At 37.3% G+C, this 20,150-nt stretch overlaps 1 protein-coding gene across 6 annotated transcripts in view; it reads right to left on the bottom strand.

The window, feature by feature from the left end:
- Positions 1 to 347: 347 nt before the first annotated feature.
- The window catches only part of plce1 (phospholipase C, epsilon 1), a 104,181-nt gene continuing 84,378 nt past the window's right edge, over positions 348 to 20,150 (bottom strand). For 3 of the 6 annotated variants that reach the window (XM_067430325.1, XM_067430324.1, XM_067430328.1), the window contains 15 exons: positions 19,653 to 19,782; positions 19,409 to 19,450; positions 17,534 to 17,643; positions 17,323 to 17,440; positions 13,308 to 13,439; positions 11,535 to 11,822; positions 10,268 to 10,431; positions 9,923 to 10,184; positions 8,247 to 8,365; positions 7,372 to 7,500; positions 6,794 to 6,985; positions 5,548 to 5,709; positions 5,249 to 5,461; positions 3,326 to 3,557; positions 348 to 485 (listed from right to left, as the gene is read on the bottom strand). In XM_067430325.1, coding sequence (XP_067286426.1) covers positions 3,372 to 3,557; positions 5,249 to 5,461; positions 5,548 to 5,709; positions 6,794 to 6,985; positions 7,372 to 7,500; positions 8,247 to 8,365; positions 9,923 to 10,184; positions 10,268 to 10,431; positions 11,535 to 11,822; positions 13,308 to 13,439; positions 17,323 to 17,440; positions 17,534 to 17,643; positions 19,409 to 19,450; positions 19,653 to 19,782 — 2,247 coding nt within the window. In that variant the 3' untranslated portion in view covers positions 348 to 485; positions 3,326 to 3,371. The remainder of the gene's footprint in view (positions 486 to 3,325; positions 3,558 to 5,248; positions 5,462 to 5,547; positions 5,710 to 6,793; positions 6,986 to 7,371; positions 7,501 to 8,246; positions 8,366 to 9,922; positions 10,185 to 10,267; positions 10,432 to 11,534; positions 11,823 to 13,307; positions 13,440 to 17,322; positions 17,441 to 17,533; positions 17,644 to 19,408; positions 19,451 to 19,652; positions 19,783 to 20,150) is intronic. The other 3 variants (XM_067430326.1, XM_067430327.1, XM_067430329.1) reach the window with 3 other exon arrangements.

Below are 20,150 nucleotides of genomic sequence, written 5' to 3'. Positions count from 1 at the left end.
GATGGTAATGTGCTGGGGGCATTTAATTTCAGCAATCCAAAACGGATGTAAATAAAGTACTACACTTTCAAAATAGCTGGACTTCAAATAATAGTGATGTGCAAAACCACAAAAGAAAATGAGATGCATATAATGCATTCATCACTTACAGTACTGTTGAAGTAGGACATGAAGAAGATAAAAGTAAAGAGAAACTGCCTTCATCTGACATCGTTTCCAATGACGAACCCTTCCGTGAGCCATCAGCGAGCCCGGACAGCTGTACTCTCCATCAGGCTGTCCCGTGTGAGAGGAGTGAACACTAGAGGTGCTGCTCTGGCTCTGGACTCATTTATGCAGCTTCCAGTTCCACAGCAGCGGGAGGGACCAGCCGGAGGGGGCAGGGGCGCGACCGCCACACTGGGACACGGGCTGTCCCGCACACAGTCTCTGAGAACCCAAGCGTCCCTCTGCCATCCAGGCCTTCAGCCCCATCGACAGAGACTCTGTGAAGAGAGATTCAAGTTAGTTGCAGTGGCACAGCAAGTCCTCGAGCACCGTGACACATTTTTACAATGAGCCTGATGCTAAATTGTCAGTTTCTTCAAATGAAAATGTTATGCATTATTGAAATGTCCTAAGAGTGAACATTTTTGGGTGAACTAACCCTTTAAAGGGTGAAACACTCAGTTTCATTCAATCTTGAGTACCTATAGAGTAGTATTGCATCTTTCATATCTCCGAAAAGTCTTTAGTTTTGTTATATTTATAAAAGAAATATGGGCTGTACCGAGTCTTTCCGGAAAAAAAACGAGTGCCTGGAGGCGTACCGAGTGGACGGAGCTAAAGAATGCCGAGCGTGCAAAGCGGTGACGTCCTCACGCGTGGAGAAACCCATCGCTATCGAGCTCAGCTAATAGATATATGATCCATAATCATTCGGAGGCTGAAATAAATTGAACAGGAGAAACAGCAACAGCAGGACGTCCGTCTCTGTGGTATGTACTGTATTTAGTGGCCTGTCAACATTTGTGTGTCTTTACTCGCAGTTTATGAGGACATGATTCGGTTTATGGACTATTGTATGCGACTAAACCTTAGCAGTAGCAAGCAAACGGTTTTGCACGTCAGACTAGTGTAACGTTATACAAACAATAGAGTCCGTTAGCGCATTTGAATGACGAAGCACGTGATCGTGTCGTTTACTGATGTTTACTCACGCGACAACAGCATAGACATTTGAAGCAGTTTTACTCACCGGCTGCTTCCAAAGCAGGACCGAACCTTTATGGCTGGGACCGCTCCGTCAAAAACACACTTCTTTGGTATAATTTGGTGAAGTCCTGACAGCAGTGGCTTGAAGTCGCTTGATGTCACAGATAGGAATAAAGTGGAGCGCGGCGCGGAGTGTTTGTGGGTGTGCATTTCCTCTCTCGCTCTAGTCACGCGCGCACGCACCCTACCGGGAGAAGAGCCCGTACGGCCCATACAAGGACCTTCCGTTCTAGTAACGTCAAGCCGAGCCATACTCGAAAAAAACTCTCCGAAACTGGAAGGAGTATTTTTGACACAGAAATACTCCAGCAAACGTCCAACATTAGTTTTTGAAACTTTCTCTATGTTTAGGATGGGAATCCAAGTCTTTAACAGTGTAAAAAGCTCAGTATGCATGAAACAGCATTTCACCCCCCCTTTAACTAAGACTTTTGCCTCAATAAACTCCTAATTTACTGCTTATTAATAGTAAGGTAGTTTAGTTTAGTTTAGTGTTTAAGCTTAGGTATTGGGTAGGAGTAAGGGATGTAGAATAAGGTCATGTAGAATAAAGCATTAATATGTGCTTTATAAATACTTCACTAGGCTGCATTTATTCTATACAAGATCTAGATTTAAGAGGTGCATTCATTTTTGGTCCAGATCTTGTATTGACAATGTAAGAGTCAAGCACTCTATCAAGTCTTCTCCACCACATCGCAAAGACTTTCAATGAATTTAATTCTGGACTCCGAGGAGCCGATTCATGTGTGAAAATGATCCTTCATGCTCCCTTCCCAACCATTCTTTCACAGTTTGAGTCTGATGAATCTTGACATTGTCATCCTGAAAGATGGCCATAATGTGTCTTCCTATGGTTGTATAAGAAATGAAAAGCTACACACTCCATTAAATAGGATTAGAAGAACTGTTGTCAAACACATAACATGCTAGAAACAAAAATCACTGCAATAACGATCCAATCATTGACTCTTAATCATTTGCCTGTTTATTTACAAACAGCGACTTTTTTTGGACAGGCAGTGCAACACACACCCCAACCAGAGCGAGAGCAAGAGCGCGCCCATCAATAATCTTTGTTCGGGTTACAGGAGCCGTCGGCAGCGCTCTCATTCAGTTAGACCACGAAATCAACAATGTCACTAAAGAAGTGCGTTTTTGTTGTGAGGGAAAGATAACCTTGTTCAGCTTCCCAAATAACTCAGCGTTAAGGAAACAATGGATGCAGTTTGTTTTTCCGGAGCAACACTGGAGTTCTGCAAGTGTGGTTGTTTGTTTCCAGGTCATTAATCAAAACTGCAGGCGGTGAAACTGCATCAAGTATCTGTTTTGTTGGGAATCGTTCCGCAAGTGCATAAAATGTGAACAACACGAACGTATAGTGAATATACAGTAGTGTCTCTTTAGCCCCGGCCAATGCGCACCTCCATGAGTTGAACTGTTTTCGGGGAAAAAACTAGACTCTTCAGAGATGATTGATGCAGTACTACTCTAGGTACTCAAGATAAACATGACTAGAGCTGCCAGTTTGCTACGTTTCACGTGATTATTAAACAGAAAGCACAACCGATGCAAAAGTGCCGGCCCTTACGCCTAATTACATGCAACTAACCCCAAACCAAACCCTATAGTAAGTACATGTTCATTATAATTACAAAGTGCTTAAATGTATAATTACACTGTAACGAGGACACTTTAAAATAAAGTTTAACCAGTTTGCTAAATATCTTCTTACTGAGGGATAAAACACCAATGACTATATTGCACATCTCTCGTTCATTTGCGGCAAATTGAATATAGTGTCTGCTCTGACTGAGGTCTATTAAATCTAACATGCTATTAATCACCTTTCACTGCTAGTACATGATGCACTGCTCATTAATAACACTGTTAAAGAACAGCAAACTCTCAGAGAGCATTGTTCAACTAGCAGTTACCTCAGCACAAACCATCATCCATACCATATTAATAATGTTTTCTCCAGGAGCAGCTGGACGTGTCCAGGTAATTAGTCTGTTAGACTTCTAACTGTATGTGTTAGTTACGGCTGCTGTGTGTTAGTGTCTAGTACCTGGTGGAGCTCCATGCACTGCACACACACACTGCAGAGAGTTCCTTCACTCCGCGGCCTCGGGCAGAGGCACCATGCTGGGACATGCAGGCTTCTCCTCCTTACTGTGTGCCGGCTCCAGGGCCGCCGGGCCGTTCATGCTCGTGTTCACAGTCAAGCTCCGACTCCTGCCCGTGAGCTTCCGTAGCTCACTGGCAAAAGACACACCCTTACGCTTGTCCTCGCGGCCGATCTGAGACACAAGAAGAAAAACATTTCCTAAGCAAGATGGTGGGATTTTTTCAACAATAAAATAAATTAGGGCCGGGACTTTAACGCGTTAATTAAGATGAATTAATTACGGGACTTTAACACGTTAATTAATTACGCAAAAAAATAAATAATTTTTACCGCACTTGTTTTTGCACCGTGGAACGTTTTTCAATGAATGAGTTTCGACGGACCGATTATACTGGAACACCAACTAGCGCTCCGAAGTCACGACAACAACAAACCAGTGAACATGAACGAAGAAGCTGATGAGACCGCTTTGCTTGGCCCCGTAGATGGAAAATTTTGTTTTAAAAAATGAAAGGATGGAAGCGTCGACAAGAGCATGGTTGTGTGCAAGCTATACAACAAGGAATCGAGCCTCAAATATCACAAATATGCTTTTGCAACACTTAATGGCAAACATTGCGCTGGTCTGCTGGACTGAAATAAATAAACAATATTTTGTTGATTAAGCTTATGTATTCAGTCATTATTCAATGGTATACTAAAAATCCATGTGAAAAATGACTTCTCATTGTTCTCAGGTCAAATATTTATATGCAATTAAAATGCGATTAATTTCGATTAATTAATTACAAAGCCTCTAATTAATTAGATTAATTTTTTTAATCGAGTCCCGGCCCTAAAATAAATATATATGGACTTGCATGATTTTTAATATATGAATACTATTTTTTAATTGAAATATTTGAACTAATCTTAATTAAAATAAATAAAATCCTAAATAAAAATAATTAAATTAATATAGAAAACATTTGAATATTACTTTTCTTCAGCAAGAATGCATCGAATAGTTTAAAAGTGACAGAAATCTTTTGTAATATTACAAATATCTTAACTATTTTAAATGAGCACAACAGTTTTCAACATTAGCTATGCTTCCACTCAAAGCTGTGAATTTTAAAACATTTGCGAATAGAGCAGCGTTTGAATGGCTGGTGTTTGAGAACTCAATCATGTGAGACGCTTCTGGCATGTCATTATACCAAATCATTTTGATGGCATTTCAGAATGATAAAACATTTGAGGTACTATACAATGAAATTGGTCCACTGGCTAGTTTAGTTATCCAATCACATTCACTGTTAATAAAACAAATAAAAAAAACACATGATTTCCTTCATAGTATTGCAGGTGTTATTGGATAAATGTATCCGTTTCAATTGAGCACATACGTTATGCACTTTTTTTTTTTTTAATTAATGCGCATATTGACATTTCCATCCAGCGTTCTTATATAATAATATCAAAAAATACACATAAAAAGAAGCATAGTTATTGATGATAATAGTAACAAATATTTCTCAAGCATTAAATCATCATAGAATAATATGTGAAGGATCATGTGACACTGAAGAATGGAGTAATGATGCAGAAAATGTATTACATTTTAAAATATATTCATATAGAAAAGCATTTTAAATTGTAATAATAATCCATAATATTGCTGTTTTTACTGTATTTTGGATCAAATATTTGCTGCCTTTGTGAGCAAAACATTATAAAAAGTCTTACTGTGACCACAAATGTCTGAATGGTAGTGTATATATCAGTTTTGGGATTAAGATGCAGTCATAGAGAATGCATCAGTTTAATTTCAGACACTGTGCTTGTTTTTCATAGGCGTTCAGGCCGACAGCTGACATTTACCTGCTCTTTGAGCTTGAGGATGAACTTCCCGGCGCCCTTCCACCGGCTCTGAGCCTGGAACACACTCTCGTGGTCCTGCAGCACACGCTGGCAGGCTTTAGCTGAGGATGATTTCTTACTGCCCGTATCTTTGGCAACCTCCTCCATCAGGACGTAGTCACACGGGTTAGGGTTGCTCAGGATGCTCAGAGAGTACTTGGCTTTGCTCAGAGTCTACAATAGACCACAGAAGCTCAGATCGTTTGATATCAACATGTCAGAGATGAAATCTTCCAGTAACGTGACAGTGATTTTCTGACCTGCTGGATGATGTCCTGGGCTGTGCTGTAACGGGGGGCTTTGATGACAGTGTGAGGCTGCTCGGGAGAAACGTCATGAACCTGCACGAAGAACGTGTCCTCCTCTCCGCTGCTCACCTCCTCCACCCCCTCCATCACTACATTCTTCTCATTGAAGTTCTGCTAGGAGCCACCAGGAGGAGCAACAGATCAAGAATTCGATGGTGCAACAGATCAAGAATTCGATGGTGAACGTATAAAGAAAAGTAACGGTGTGGATATTATGAGGCCTGTATGGGCCATTCCTGTTATGAGTAACTTTTCCATTATCCAAATACATTGGATATAAAAAAGAAACTTGAAAAGAAATTTTCAAAGCTGGAAATCATTCTGTTTTTTGAAATACTCTTAAGTGAACACGATGCATTTTAGCACTTTGAGATTTTGTTTAATATAAAGTGCATTATAAATAAAATGTATTATTATTATTATTATTATTTTGAGATGAATGTTGTCATTTCTGTTATGTCCAGGGTTATCATTAACTAAAACTTGAAATAAAATAAACATTAACTGAAATATATAAATATATATATATATATAAAAAACTTCCTCTAGTTTCTAAGGCAACATTACTCATTTTTATAAAGTTTAACTTAATAATATAAATGAATAAGAATACAACTTTTATAATTTTTATCCAAAGCGACTTACAAAAAGGGGAGAGCAATAGAAGCAACGAAACAAACAAGGCCAACAACCGGCAAGAGCTGTAAGAAGTCTCAGTTAATCGAGCACAGTATCCATATATTTTTAAAACTAATAAAAATGGCAAAAATACTCAACTGAATTACTAAAACTTTAACTAAAATAAAATGGAAAATAAAAATGAATTCATTTTTGTTTAATTAAAGCTATAATAGTATCTCAAAACTATAATTAACAGGTCGTCACCGAGTGCTTCTAATGTAAAACCTAGAATATTTCTTAATAAACTGCCTTTTTTTAGTCAAAATGTTTAAAACAAAACTTGTTTTCTTGGGAATATTGTTTAATTAGTAACCAATTATATGTTTTTTTGTTCACTTTCATCTTGTTAGTCATTTTTTAGTTTTTTTATACTGTATTTTAGTATCAAATCAATGCAGCCTTGTTGAGCATCACTGACGTTTTTCTAAAAAATCTTTCTGACCCCAAACTTTTCAGTGGTAGTTTACTCATCTTTCAAAAGTTTAAAGCAAGCACAATGTGGGAAAAGGGTTGTTACCTCTTCCTTGGTTTTCAGGCATATTCTGCCCACATATCCTTCCTCCGGCTGCCAGCTGTGAAGAACTTTCAGGAGCCGCTCATCGTTCGCTAGGGGGCGCTGCTGAGGTGCTTTCTTTGACTCGCTCTTCTCCTTTGACAGAGGAGCTCTCTCTTCCATCAGGAAGTAGTTGAAGGACGTAGTCGGAAACAACTGGCAAGAGAGAGAGAGTATTTCAGCGTACGTTTATGTGCTGAGGAATGAAGAAAATGTGAACCAGACCAGTAAACACTGGAGTGAACACTGCTCGTCCCTAATGAGAGAATGAATGACGATCATTCTCCTAAAGGAGGACAGTTTGGCATTGGCAACTGGCTGTACTTCCAGGGTTAATCCGAAAACATCATTTCATAACATATAAAAATGGCTCTGAATGCCTGATGGCACCACACACAGAGTGCTTACACTACTTCATCTACAGTAGTTGACCGTGTCCTCCGACAGAGCCCTCCGACTGGCTGATCATTGCACTAAACAGTGTTCTGGTGTGTGCTAACCTGTCTAAACTGGCTCGGTTCAGTTGCTCGGTTGACACTTACAGAGTCCAGAAGCTGTTTGGCTGTGGTGTATTCATCAACACACATCACGGTGAAGGGTTCGGGGCCTGGAACTCCATGCACTGTTACTTTGTGCTGCTGAGCTGCGCGTCTTTCCTCCGTGCTGAACAACTGACAGGAAAAAAGGGAACAGCGATCACTTTTTTTTTCACACTCCAAAACTGTAACATATAACATGCTGTTAAACAAAAGAGCACATTCTTAATATTGTTTCAGAGATACTAAACAACTCCTGACAGTTTAGATAAATAAAATGATTCAGTCATATTGTGTATACACTGTATAGGGGTGTCATGGCATCTACTGTATTTTGTATTTTTTTTTTTTTTTTTGGGAGAGGACACCAGTGATGAAAGAAGAAAAAAAAACGTTTTAATAGCTGTACACAATTATAACAGTTTATGCCACATATTTTAAACACTTTTTTACCAATGATGTTTGTAATAATCTATCCATATACAGATAGACAGCCTTTTTGTACATACAGTAGATGTTTTTTGTTTTGTATTTTTCCATATTTTAGCAGTCTGAACGGGCATGACACTTCTGTATACAGTAGCATGCCTACGTCTATAATTTCCTGTTTTTAATTCGGCTCGGCTGCACTCGGATGACAGGGACTGAGGGAGAGGAATGCAGCACATTCCAGAGTTTAAAAACATTGGAAATATTCGCACAATGTTTTCGCAAACATACTGTCTGCTCCCTTGTGGGACTGAATGGCACGTATAGAGGATTCATTAATGTAAACTGTTTTATTTCTGCTGTCCAGTTCCACCAGCACTACATGTAACACAAATATCTGTCTGTGATCCTGACTGTGTGGTTTTATAAGTGGGTTATGAATGCCGTCTCACCACAGACGCAGGCAGCGGTCCTCCAGTGGGGCTCTCCTCCGTTCTGCGGCTGAAGATGAACAGACTCGAGACCTCCAGAGACTCGTTGTGCAGGTTCTTCAGCTGCAGGTGTCTGTAGCCTGGAATAATCAACAGAAACCAAATTAAATATATTGGACAGAAGCAAACTTATCAATTGAATAAAGAAACAACAACACGAAAAAACTATATATAATTCAATGCAAAAAATATTCAAATGGAGTAATCTGAAGGCCATTATTAGTACATGATCAATAAGTGATCCTCCAACAACTGTTGACAGACAATAAAAATATATATTAATATTAAAATAATTTTAATATTAAAAAACACTATTATATAGTATAATAATTTAATATTAATACTAATAAGTAAATGTTTGAATTAATGTGTTTTATATTATTTACTTTATATATTTATATATATCTTAATAAAAAGCTACAATTATTTTAGTTGTCTTCTGGAGGTAAATTATTTTAGTACAAAAAGTTGAAATAACTTGATAAATTTTGTGTGAGTGTATGCGTGTGTGTATGTGTACACACACATGCAAACAGACATACATACATACAGTAAGTTTTTTTATATTTATTTATATATATATATATATATATATATATATATATATATATATATATATATATACAGTATATTTCTGTTTTTAATGTTTTTGAAAAAAGTCTGCATTTATTTGATCGAAAATACAGAAAAATCTAGTATATAAATATAGTAATATGGTGAAAAATATTGACACATGATCCTTCAGAAATCATTCTAATATGCGGATTTGATACTCATGTTGGAAACAGATGTTTTGATCATTTTTTCAGGATTCAATGATGAATAAAAATTCAAAGGAACAGCATTTATTCAAAATATACAACATAAATCTTTACTATCACTTTTATCAATTTAAAGGGATTGTTCACCCAAAAATAAAAATTCTGCCATCATTTACTCATCCTCATGCTGTTCCAAACCTGTATGAGTTTCTTTGTTCCGCTGAACACAAAATAAGATATTTGGAAGAATGTTTGTTACAAAGCAAGACAGAGCACCCATTCACTACCATAGTATTTTTCCCCCTACTATGGTAGTGAATGGTTGCTCTCGCTGCTTGTTGCAAACATTCTTCCAAATATCTTATTTTGTGTTCAGCGGAACAAAGAAAATCATACAGGTTTGGAATAAAAGTAATAATTTCATTTAAAAGAGAAATTTAAAAAAATGAATGACCACAAACTTTTGAACCGTAGTGAATACTTTTTTCTTATCAAAAAATCCTGAAAAATGTATCACAGGTTATAAAAAAAATATTAGGCAGCACAACTGTTTCCAACATTGATAATAAATCATTATAGTGAATACTCCAAGTTTGCATCACAGGAATTAATTACATTATTAAATAATAAAATAGAAAATTGTAAATAATTTAAATATTTTTTACAATACTGCAATATTATTGTATTTTTGATTAATCATCTTTAATCAAATAAATGCAGCCTTGGTTAACAGAAGATACTTCTTTCAAAAACATATTTTAATGTAAAGCATGTAAAATGTTCATTCTGAAGATCACAATGAAGCAAGTGGCAGTTATCAACCAATAATCAACATCAGCAATTACATTACGCTCCTGTAATAATTTTTTTTGTTACCTGGTTTGAGGGTTTTAAGGGGAAGTATTCGTTGAGCGGTGACCTGCGAGCTGTTGTTCTCCACGACAGCAATGCGCAGAAACGCCATATCCTCGAAGTGCACGTGGAACAGGAAGTGCTCATTCCACATGGGATTGAGTGTGTTGCGGTGTATGGGCTTGGTACGGAAATGGCAACTGTCTGCCGGCATACCCAACACCTCCACTTCCACACAGGGACTGCCGTTTGAGTTACCCGGACACACGTTCTGCCCTGAAACAATCTGTGTGCACATGAATTCATTAATGTCTGTTAGTTCAGCTGGAGTAGCCGAACGTAGATTTAACGCTAAATATGGACTCTTACAGTAAGAGTGTAGAGAGTAGGGGTCATGTTCTCTAGGTCTCGGTCCAGAGGGTAAAAGTGCTGATAGAGGGGGCAGCTTCGCTCCCACAGGACTGGAGGCTTCAGTACATAACCACAGTGACCATTAGCCTCAAACAGAGCTGCGTTCAGCTGCATTGGCAGGTCTAGAGGAGAATATACCATCCACATTCAATTATCATCTAAAAAAAATCATCATCGTCTTAGAATAATGCTCAATAACATCATATCCAAATCATCTTTATAGATAGTTGACTGATTTGGTATAACATGTTTCAATTAAATGATGGAAATAAAAAATTAAAGGATAGTTCAACAAATCATACTATCCCTTTAAGGCCAACAGGACCCCAAATTCTTTAAAATATCTTTTTACATTCCACAAAAGAAAGGATGTCATAAAAGAATGGCATGAAGGTGGGTAAATGACGGCAATTTCTATTTATGAATGGACCATCCTTTTAAAACTAAAAGGCATGCATTTTACCTCGCAAAATGTGATATGATGAAATGTTTAAAATAGGAGTGTTTGTTTTGTCTGGAATTGTTTTGTATATGCTCATGTACTGTATATTAATTTTTTGTTCCTTGTCATTCATTCTTCAGCTTTATTTTTCTGCAAAGCTTTTGCTTTGCTTCTATATGATATGAGACATCCACTCTTGCATTGCATGTTTCTGGAGTTTGTGTTTGTTTTGATTGATTTCAAATATCAACAGTGTTTCTCAGAAATCACTTACTCCACCTTTAAATGTTTTATCTTAAAGTCTTAGTTGACCCAAAAATGAAAATTAGCCCATGATTTATATGACATTCTTCTTTCAGACGAATAAAATCAGAGAATGTTATATACACCTAGGACGACTTGAGGGTAAATCATGGGCTAATTTTCATTTTTTGGGTCAACTAACCCTTTAAGTACACTGGGTTTCCATAATGATAAAGCCACATCTATGACAACTTCTGTGTATCAATCAGCTTTATAACTATAAACAACCAGGTCAACAAAGTGCAGTAAATGGTAAAACTATCAGTTTGAAATAATAAGCAGCATAACGGACTGTTCTTGTACAGCTAAAATAACTAAGTGAATGACACTGGAAGTTTCAAATGGCCACACCTTCTCTTTCATCAAAAATAAGGTGGATGGCCTGATCAATATATCAGTCTATCACTATCAATCACACTGATTATATTCCAGTGCTGTTGAATCTCAGGGTGGTGCAGCCGAACAGATTGCGCTCTTTACCGTCAGTCTGATAGTTGAGGGCGACCAGCTGGATTCCATGCACCCAGAAGATGAGCGGATTGGGGTTGGCAGAGTCGATGCGTGTGGCCGCTGGGTATGTGCGGAGCAGCTGGCAGCTGGTGTGCTGGATGAGTTTCTGGGAGTAGCGACGACACAAACGCTTTGCAGCATTCTCATTGACAGAGGAGATGTGGTAGCATTTGGGCGTGCGGATGATGGAGCTAAGAGAGGTGCTCGGGCTCAGCGATGTTTGTTCCTCCCAGTTCATACGAATGCCCTCCAGACTGGCTGCAGAAGAACAGAACATTCCAGATCTGAGGTTTTGATTTTGACTGTAAGTTGCTATTGAGACAACTGGCAAGAACCTAAACATTTCACAAAAACTGTTTAAAAGTGAAGCCAAGCACTATGAGATAGTTAAATAAACATCTTATGTGAGGCTGAGTCACATCTGCAATTTGGCAAAGAGACAAATCAGAGCACACAGTTTAGAGAAAGTCGGCAACTACAAATGTGTCCTTATCCACCACTGAGAGCCTTACAGCAAGGTTTAGGGTTTTGCACACGATTGTTTAAGGAAGCTCACTTAAAAATGAAAAGAATGTATGTTGTTCGAAACTTTAATAACTGACTGACTTATTTTCTTCTACAAATATTTTACAGAGTGTTCACACTGCTTTTTATCATTCAATTACATTAAATGAGTGAATACAGTGACTTCTCGGTTGCCAATAAAGGCTCCCCCACATGAACTTCAACTCCGCATCTGCTCTGAGTCACTTTAACGTGCATTTTAAAACAACAAGTATCAGCCATGTTCCCATACATTTGATATGAAGTGCTTATCAACATAAGAGAAGATTTAAAGGTTTATGTATTTTCTGACAAAATACATTTTTTATGGTTTAACGTTTGAAAATTAAGAAATTAAGACCGCCACAAATATTACTATTGCAATTTTACAGTTGCAATGTAAAATTTATAAAAATGTAACATATATTTCTTAAATGTTTATTTTACAATGAACTATAACAATAGTAATATATTTCTATATTTTCTTTTATATGTAATAATAATAGTAATACATATAAAAAAAATTGCCACAAGACATTTGCCACAGAAAAAAAGGGTCTAGTGATGTTCCTGGGACTTACAATTGCATTTATTCTTTTAGAAGATGCACACAACTTGCAAATGAGGAATACAACAAGCAATTCATCAGTAATATAAATGTCAGTAATTTAAACATCACTTTCAAGCTCCAAAAATGCCATAAAAGATTCATAAAAGTGGTCTAATTCAACTAAAGCTTGTTATTTTCCATTCATTGTTATTGCATGGAAAAGAGCAACCAGCACATCCGTTCTAAATATTTTCTTTAATGTTCTATGGAGGATAGAAACTCATACAGATTTGAAACAACATGAGGTCGAGTAAATAACGACAGGATTTAATTTTAGAGCAAACTATCTAAAAAATTAACTGATAATAGATTAACTTCTGTTGGGATGGCTGGAAGTTTACATTCATTTAAGCTTTCAGTTTTCAAGAACCACTTGCACTCCAAAAAAATGTTTTAACTCAAAAAGAACATGCTTGTTTTCTCAGAGTCAGTCACTTGAAATATTTTGTAGAAAGGCATTTTTATGTGCTTTCGAGGGACTTCAGTATAATGGAAAACTTAAGAGCCCTTTTCCCATGGGTGCTCTAAGTGGGTGTTCCATTTCCTGCGTGCCCTGTGCACAGTTCCGTGCAAAGCCAATGCAGCCGTACCTTTCCCTGGAGCTCGGACCAACGTCACAGGCTCCCCGTGGCTTCCGCGAGCAGGAGCGTTGCCAAAAATGGATTTCCGGCTTTTTCTGTCTTTTCCCCTTCCAGAGCCTGATGGGGAGAGGGTGGAGAGGCCTAGTTCCCATGCACACAAACACAAACAAACGCATATGTAAGGTCATGGCTGCAGGGTATATGTTCCTCCAGAACTCAAGAGCTTGATACTGTTTGTTTGTTCAAGACTCGCCTCTGGGACCATTACAGTTTCCAGCAGAGCCAAACACCTGAATCTAATTTACCCAACCTTTTTCACAAATTCAGCAAATTCTACTGCAGGTTACATGAGCCATGTAGGACAAACAGGCATGAGACGAAGTGTTACTTATTATAAACTTCAACTGGAGTATAAATTTGTAGCTACTCATAATGATGCTTGGGCTAGATTTGTAAAGTATTTTCCCAAAAACAGTCTAGCCCTCCATTAGGATATTGCATCTACTTAACACATTGGGTTTTGTGTCAAATAAACACATTAGAAGGGAACCGCACAAAATTATCTGTATATAAACTTTAAATTGCACAAAAAAAGAGGCATTTTTATATATAATTATGTTTCTATTCCATTTTGTTGTAGCTCTAATAAAACTTGATTTATTCAAACATACATTAAATATTGAAGTTTAAAGGGTTAGTTCACCCAAAAATGAAAAATCTTTTTATAATTACTTATCCTAATGTCGTTCGACACCAAAGATTCGAACCGTTATGAATTAGTGTATCGATTCATGATTCTGATCGCCAAAGTCACGTGATTTCAGCAGTTTGACACGATCTGAATCATGAATCGATACACTGTTTCATAACGGTTTGAATCTTTGTTTGATCGTTTGACAAAATATCGCGATACAAAACGTGACGAAACACATCGAGGTCGAAAAAAATGGAACGCGAAATAAAGATAGATGGCACTGCTGCATGATTTGCGTTGTATATAAATAATTTAGTGTTTTATGTGTGTGTGTGTATGGGGCAGACATGACATAAAACGCAGCGCGCATTTTCTGTTTGATCTGAGGCATAGCCCATAGTTGGAAAAAGTGAGAGCAGTCAGACGCAAAGGATGCAGCAGCAAACATTAATAGGGAAAGAAAACGGTTGACATTAGCATTAATATTCTAAACCAAAAATGCAGTTATTGCCTACATAAGCTACCATATTTTCTGTTGAACTTTTATTAGACTCCAGAAAGAAAAGTGTGTTTTTTCACTGAGCACATTCTCTGCAGTCTGAGCGCGATGCACTGCAGCTCACTCTCGCTCATGTCTGAGGTAAATCATTAACACCATCACCCCGCTTACAGTACACGTGTTTTTTTGAGCTAAATACATTACAATCGCACAGGTTACTTTCCTGAACAAGCGCGCTCCGTGTTCTTCACACTGTCCACGTGAATCGTGGCCCAGTTCGGCGCGCACACGCAAAATGCCGGCAGTTCAATAGGGAATGCGGATCTCTTAAAGGGGCCGCACTATATTCCTCCTCGTGTAATATGGACCTCCTCCAGGTATGGTGTGGTTCTGGTGCGCTCACTGGTACACATTAACAATTTTTCATACGAACTTTGCCCTGTTCTGAATTAAACTGCCAGTGTAAAAACTCCCTTTATATTGTTAAAATGAGAGAAATCACTACTTACTCATTATTTTTAAGTTTAGGCTTAAGAGGCATGAACAATTTCTTAGATAAACATATCTATGACCTTTGATATGTCTAGTCTTCATGCTGTATTGATTATTATTGAATAAGTATGATTTCACTAATAATAAATGTACATTTGCATAAAGCATGCATATTTGTCCATTCCTATGTTGATTAGAGTATTAAAAACTTAATTTAAACTTAATTTAAGATACATTTACAATTGCTAAAAAGGTCATGACAATCATGCAGCTAATCGCGATTCAATATTTTAATCGATTGACAGCCCTACAGTGCCCTCCACAATTATTGGCACCCCTGTTTAAGATGTGGTCGCGGACTTCTAAAAATTCTCCTTTTTTTTCAAACAACATAGAACCAAAATGCAAAAAAAGAGAAAAATCCTACCTTTCGTTTAAGTACATTACTTTGGTGGTAAAAAAAATCACAGATTTGGAAAGAAGAAAAAATTTTTTTTTGATATTGTATCGTGACGTATCGTATCGTAACCCTGGCATATCGAGGTGCATCGTATCGTGAGTTTAAGTGTATCGTCCCATCCCTAGCCTTTATGGGTCTTGGGAGAGGAACTGACATTGGTGTCAATGAAGGCCTTCCTGAGTCATCGGATTTTAACAAAAATATCTTCATTTGTGTTCCGAAGATGAACGGAGGTCTTACGGGTGTCGAACGACATTAGGGTGAGTAATTAATGACAGAATTTTCGGGTGAACTAAACCTTTAAGTACCGTAAATGAAGGATGACAACAGGTTAAGTAAAAATTGATTTAATGTGTAATACAATGCATATATTTAGCAAAAAATATATATATATTTATTTATTTTTAAGTTAACTATCGAGCCATGGACACTGACTGGCTTTCCTGAGGTAGATGTAACATTACGTGACATTTCACTGGTTTCACAGACAAGGCTTAAAGAGGATGTCTAATGCTATTTCATGCATTCTGATCACTGTTAAAGAGTTTGATTCTCATGCTAAACATGGACAACGATTCAAAAAACGAAATGGACATTTGACAGAGTGACACAGTGCTCATTCCACATGGGATTGAGTGTGTTGCGGTGTATGGGCTTGGTACGGAAATGGCAACTGTCTGCCGGCATACCCAACACCTCCACTTCCACACAGGGACTGCCGTTTGAGTTACCCGGACACACGTGTCAAATGCACTCCATCAGTATTTATATATGGCGGTAAATGAAACTGCATCAAATGTCTGTTTTGTTGGGAATCATTGTATATAATGTGAACAACATGAATGTATAGTAAATCAAAAGTTATCCAGGGATAATGCCATGATATGTGTCACGTTCATGACTCTTAAGCTCTACCCCTTGAATTCCCTCTATGAGTTCGGCTGTTTTTGGAAAGAATTGGTACAGCGTATCTGTCTTTTATAAATATGATAAAACAAAAGATACTTGAGAGATATGAAGGATGCAATACTACTCTATTGGTACTCAAGATTAACATGCGTTGTGTGTTAAGGACCCTTTAAGCTAGTCCCATGTTTAAGCTAAAATGCATGTTTGAGATGTTTTAATGAAAGCATATCTTAATGTCACTGCCTGTTTTGTCTAAAGATGCACACTAGTAATGTTTTTTTTTTCTAGGGCGTGTTTATAAAGCTACTTAAATGCCCTAATTGAACTTAGGACTAATAGTCTAAGCCTTCTCTGTATAACCGGGCCACTGTTTCAAGCTATTTTACTGACGCATTTCATGGTTGAATCACCAATTAAGTGATTAAATGAGATATTACACATTTCAGTAAGTTCTACTGTTTCTTTCAACATACCTTATTATGTTTATTTTGTGTAATAACTTCATACTGACTTTGTTTCATATCAAAAGAAAAAAAAATTATGATTACTGTATGGGAGGCACACTACAAATACTGCTTAGTGAAGTTTAGTTCCTGGATCAGCTGAAAAGAGCAAAAAGATCTTGGTTCTTCAAAATAAAGATAAAAAATAACAAATCAATATCATCAACCCAGCCCTCGTGTCACAGTGACATGTTTACTTGTTGTAGCTTATCCAAGTTCTGCACATAAAATAGACACTGTGAAAGTCAAAACACCCAACCGGAGAAGCACTACGTTCTTACGCATTACGTACGTAGAATTATACGTCACAGTTTTGCTCAATGATTTCAGCCCTCCAAAACTGTTTTGAAATTTTATTTTTGGCCAAGTTCTTTGGTGCATCGCTAATCTTATGCATTTCCCAGAGGCTGACAGAACTATAACCTTTTCTTTGATGTAGTCATGTAATAATTAGACGAGAAGAAAACCTGGGAATTTGATAGCCTGACAGTAGATGACCAGATCCGAGAGCTCTTGAGCGATCTGTCTGCTCTCCTTCTCATTCTGGGGCAGGTAGAATTCTTCTCCTAGCTCCATGTCAAACATCTGCAAGAGCACACATGTACAACCATCACAGATGAAATCTGTATCCAGGTTCAAAGGAAATCAAAGCTTCAGACGTTACTGTCCTGTACTGACCTTTCCTTTGCTTCCCGCTTTCTTAAACCGCTTCGGCATCTCATCATTGGACTCATACTGAAGTTTCTCAGTGGATGACTTTCCTTCTGGTTTGTCGTCCAGAATATTGTCTGCAGAAAAGGAAAATATTAAGAAACCTCTATAAATAAACATAAAGAGAATTTGGTGATTAAAAAATGCGAAATAAAAACTTTGCAAAGCACATAAAGGTGAAGCAGTCTTATTGGAAAGTAGAAGCCAAGAAATACTTTCTTAAAGGGATAGTTCACCCAGAAATGCAAATTCTGTCATTTACTTTTAAACATGTATGGCATACATTCTTCTGCTGATCACAATATTTTTTTTGAAGAATGTTTGTAACCAAACCGTTTTGGTGACCATTAACATTGCATGGGCAAAAAAACTGACATTCATCTAAATGTATTCCACAAAAGAAATTTGTGCAGATATGGATCAGATTGGAGTGTGAGTAAATTATGACATAATTAGCATTTCTAGGTGAACTGTCCATTTTAAATCAGCATGAAATGGAAATTGCTCAATTTTTCTTCCCTATTGTAATGTATATTCAAATAAAATGGGTTCTCAAACAACAACAAAAATATAGGCCGGGATTTATTTTGTCCATTGGGAATGGATTGGATCGTTGGATCATTGCTTGCTAATTGCTGGGATCTCACGTGAGTGACAGGTTATCCTGCCCTCACGCTAGTAAACATCCTCAGAGAAGAGAACAAGGGCATTCAGGAAGGCACATCAATTTAAAAAGAAATAATGTTGTGCACAGATAAATCTTTTATATTAAACCATGCAGTATTCCATAACAAAAAGAAAAATTGTCATTTTCAAGTTTATGGTAACTTTCAGATTTTGCTCATGATTGACAAAACAGAAAATGGTCATTACAATATCATTAATTCTGGAAAAGTACAACCTTTGGCCAAGATTCATTACAAAGGCCATTAATTGGTCACCGGTTGATGTCACAAAAAGCAATCAAAGATTTGCATTTATGACGAAAGAAATCTCACTTTATTTTTCAAAAAAAGTTTTGAAATGAGACGATAAAATCATAGTGTACCCGGCTTAAGAAAGCAGGTTGAGTAAATGCCCAGTATTCCCCCGACTACACAGACTCATAGCTGAGTCTCTTGGGAAGGCTGTTTGGGAAAGAACAAAGTCTCTTTTAACAGAGAGCAGCACAGGGCATGAGAAACCAGATGGCTTTGTTTTTCCTCCACCGATGAGCCAGTGCCGCAAGCAAGGTCGAGCCATTTTCAAAACACCAAGGACGTCGAAGAAGCGAATGTAGAAGTGAGTTTGGGTTGTTTTGTTTACACTGTACCACCCATTTTTATCCTCAAATGCTGATTTATTCATGGCAGAGCACACACCTGAAGAATCTCATATACAAGCACCATAATTCTGCTTTGATTTCCTCTGAGTGCGAGCAAACACACTGGTAGCTTATATAGCAGTAAGAGCGACACAACATCACGGCATACATGGGCAGTTGACATGACATTTTTACTGTCGTCAATGAAAGGAAAAAAATCACTTAAAATGTTCATTGTTTGGCTAGACAGCAAAAAAAAAAAAAAAAATTGTCCAATTTTTAAAAAACATTTTTTAGCAAGCAAAATGTAGACATTTTACTGTAGTGAGAAATGTGTTGGTATATAATTTGGGGGTCTCCCAATTTTAACAAATGACTGTTCATTAATTTAAATACCTTACAAACATAAGAAAGAAGGCAAAATGTTAACATACTGTATACTTTTCCTAAAACAAATTAATTTATTGTATAATTTTAAATATTATTTAAAACCATGTCTATTTGTCAACCACCCACATATGCTCACACAGTACATTTACCTTCCTGGCCATAAGAGGCTGTGGAAGCATTGAGGACATCAGCTAAGAAAAAGGAGAAAAAAAGAGTGAAGAGAATGAAGGCGGGGGCATGCTACAGAGTGAAGGTGCCATTGTGAGAACAGTAAAAGTTCATGAGAGGGTTAGTGAACAGAACAGAAAATTCCACTCAATATTCCAATAATTGCTGGTGTGGATTTAAGTTCAAATAAAGGACATGTTGGTTTGAGTTATGCAAAATGCTTACCATCAGACAGTGACTCATAATCATAGTCATACTCGTCTTCCTCTTCTTCTTCTTCGTCATTGTTTCCCAGGGACGTTCCGCTGACTGTGCCATTGTTGGCCTGGGCCTGCATGTGAGCCAGCTGATGTGCCTTTGGAAGCAAGGGAAAAGTTAAAAGTTAACTTGATTTGTTAGATGGATGCTTCAAAGACTTAATGAAATTTGTTGATACTAAAAATGTTTAACAGACAACATTAAAGCTGAGCAGATTTCTGCAGAATTGGAAAGTCAGTAATTTGCACAATTCCACAAAATCCCTGCCATTTATTATTTGTTTATTAAACATTCTGGCTAATTTGATTGTGCTTTCCAATATCAGTATAGCACTTCCAGCTCAGTTAAGGACATTTTAAAATGTTTAAATGCATTCTGCAACTGTTCGTCTAAAATCAGTGCAGAAACTACAGTCAAATTTATTTGTACAACTTTTTTCACAATACAAAGCACTGTTACAGCAAC

Source organism: Pseudorasbora parva, chromosome 21 (assembly GCF_024679245.1).
Source record: "Pseudorasbora parva isolate DD20220531a chromosome 21, ASM2467924v1, whole genome shotgun sequence".
Lineage (NCBI taxonomy): Eukaryota > Metazoa > Chordata > Actinopteri > Cypriniformes > Gobionidae > Pseudorasbora > Pseudorasbora parva.
Note: the sequence above shows the minus strand (reverse complement) of the source record. Positions and strands in the feature narration are given on the sequence as shown.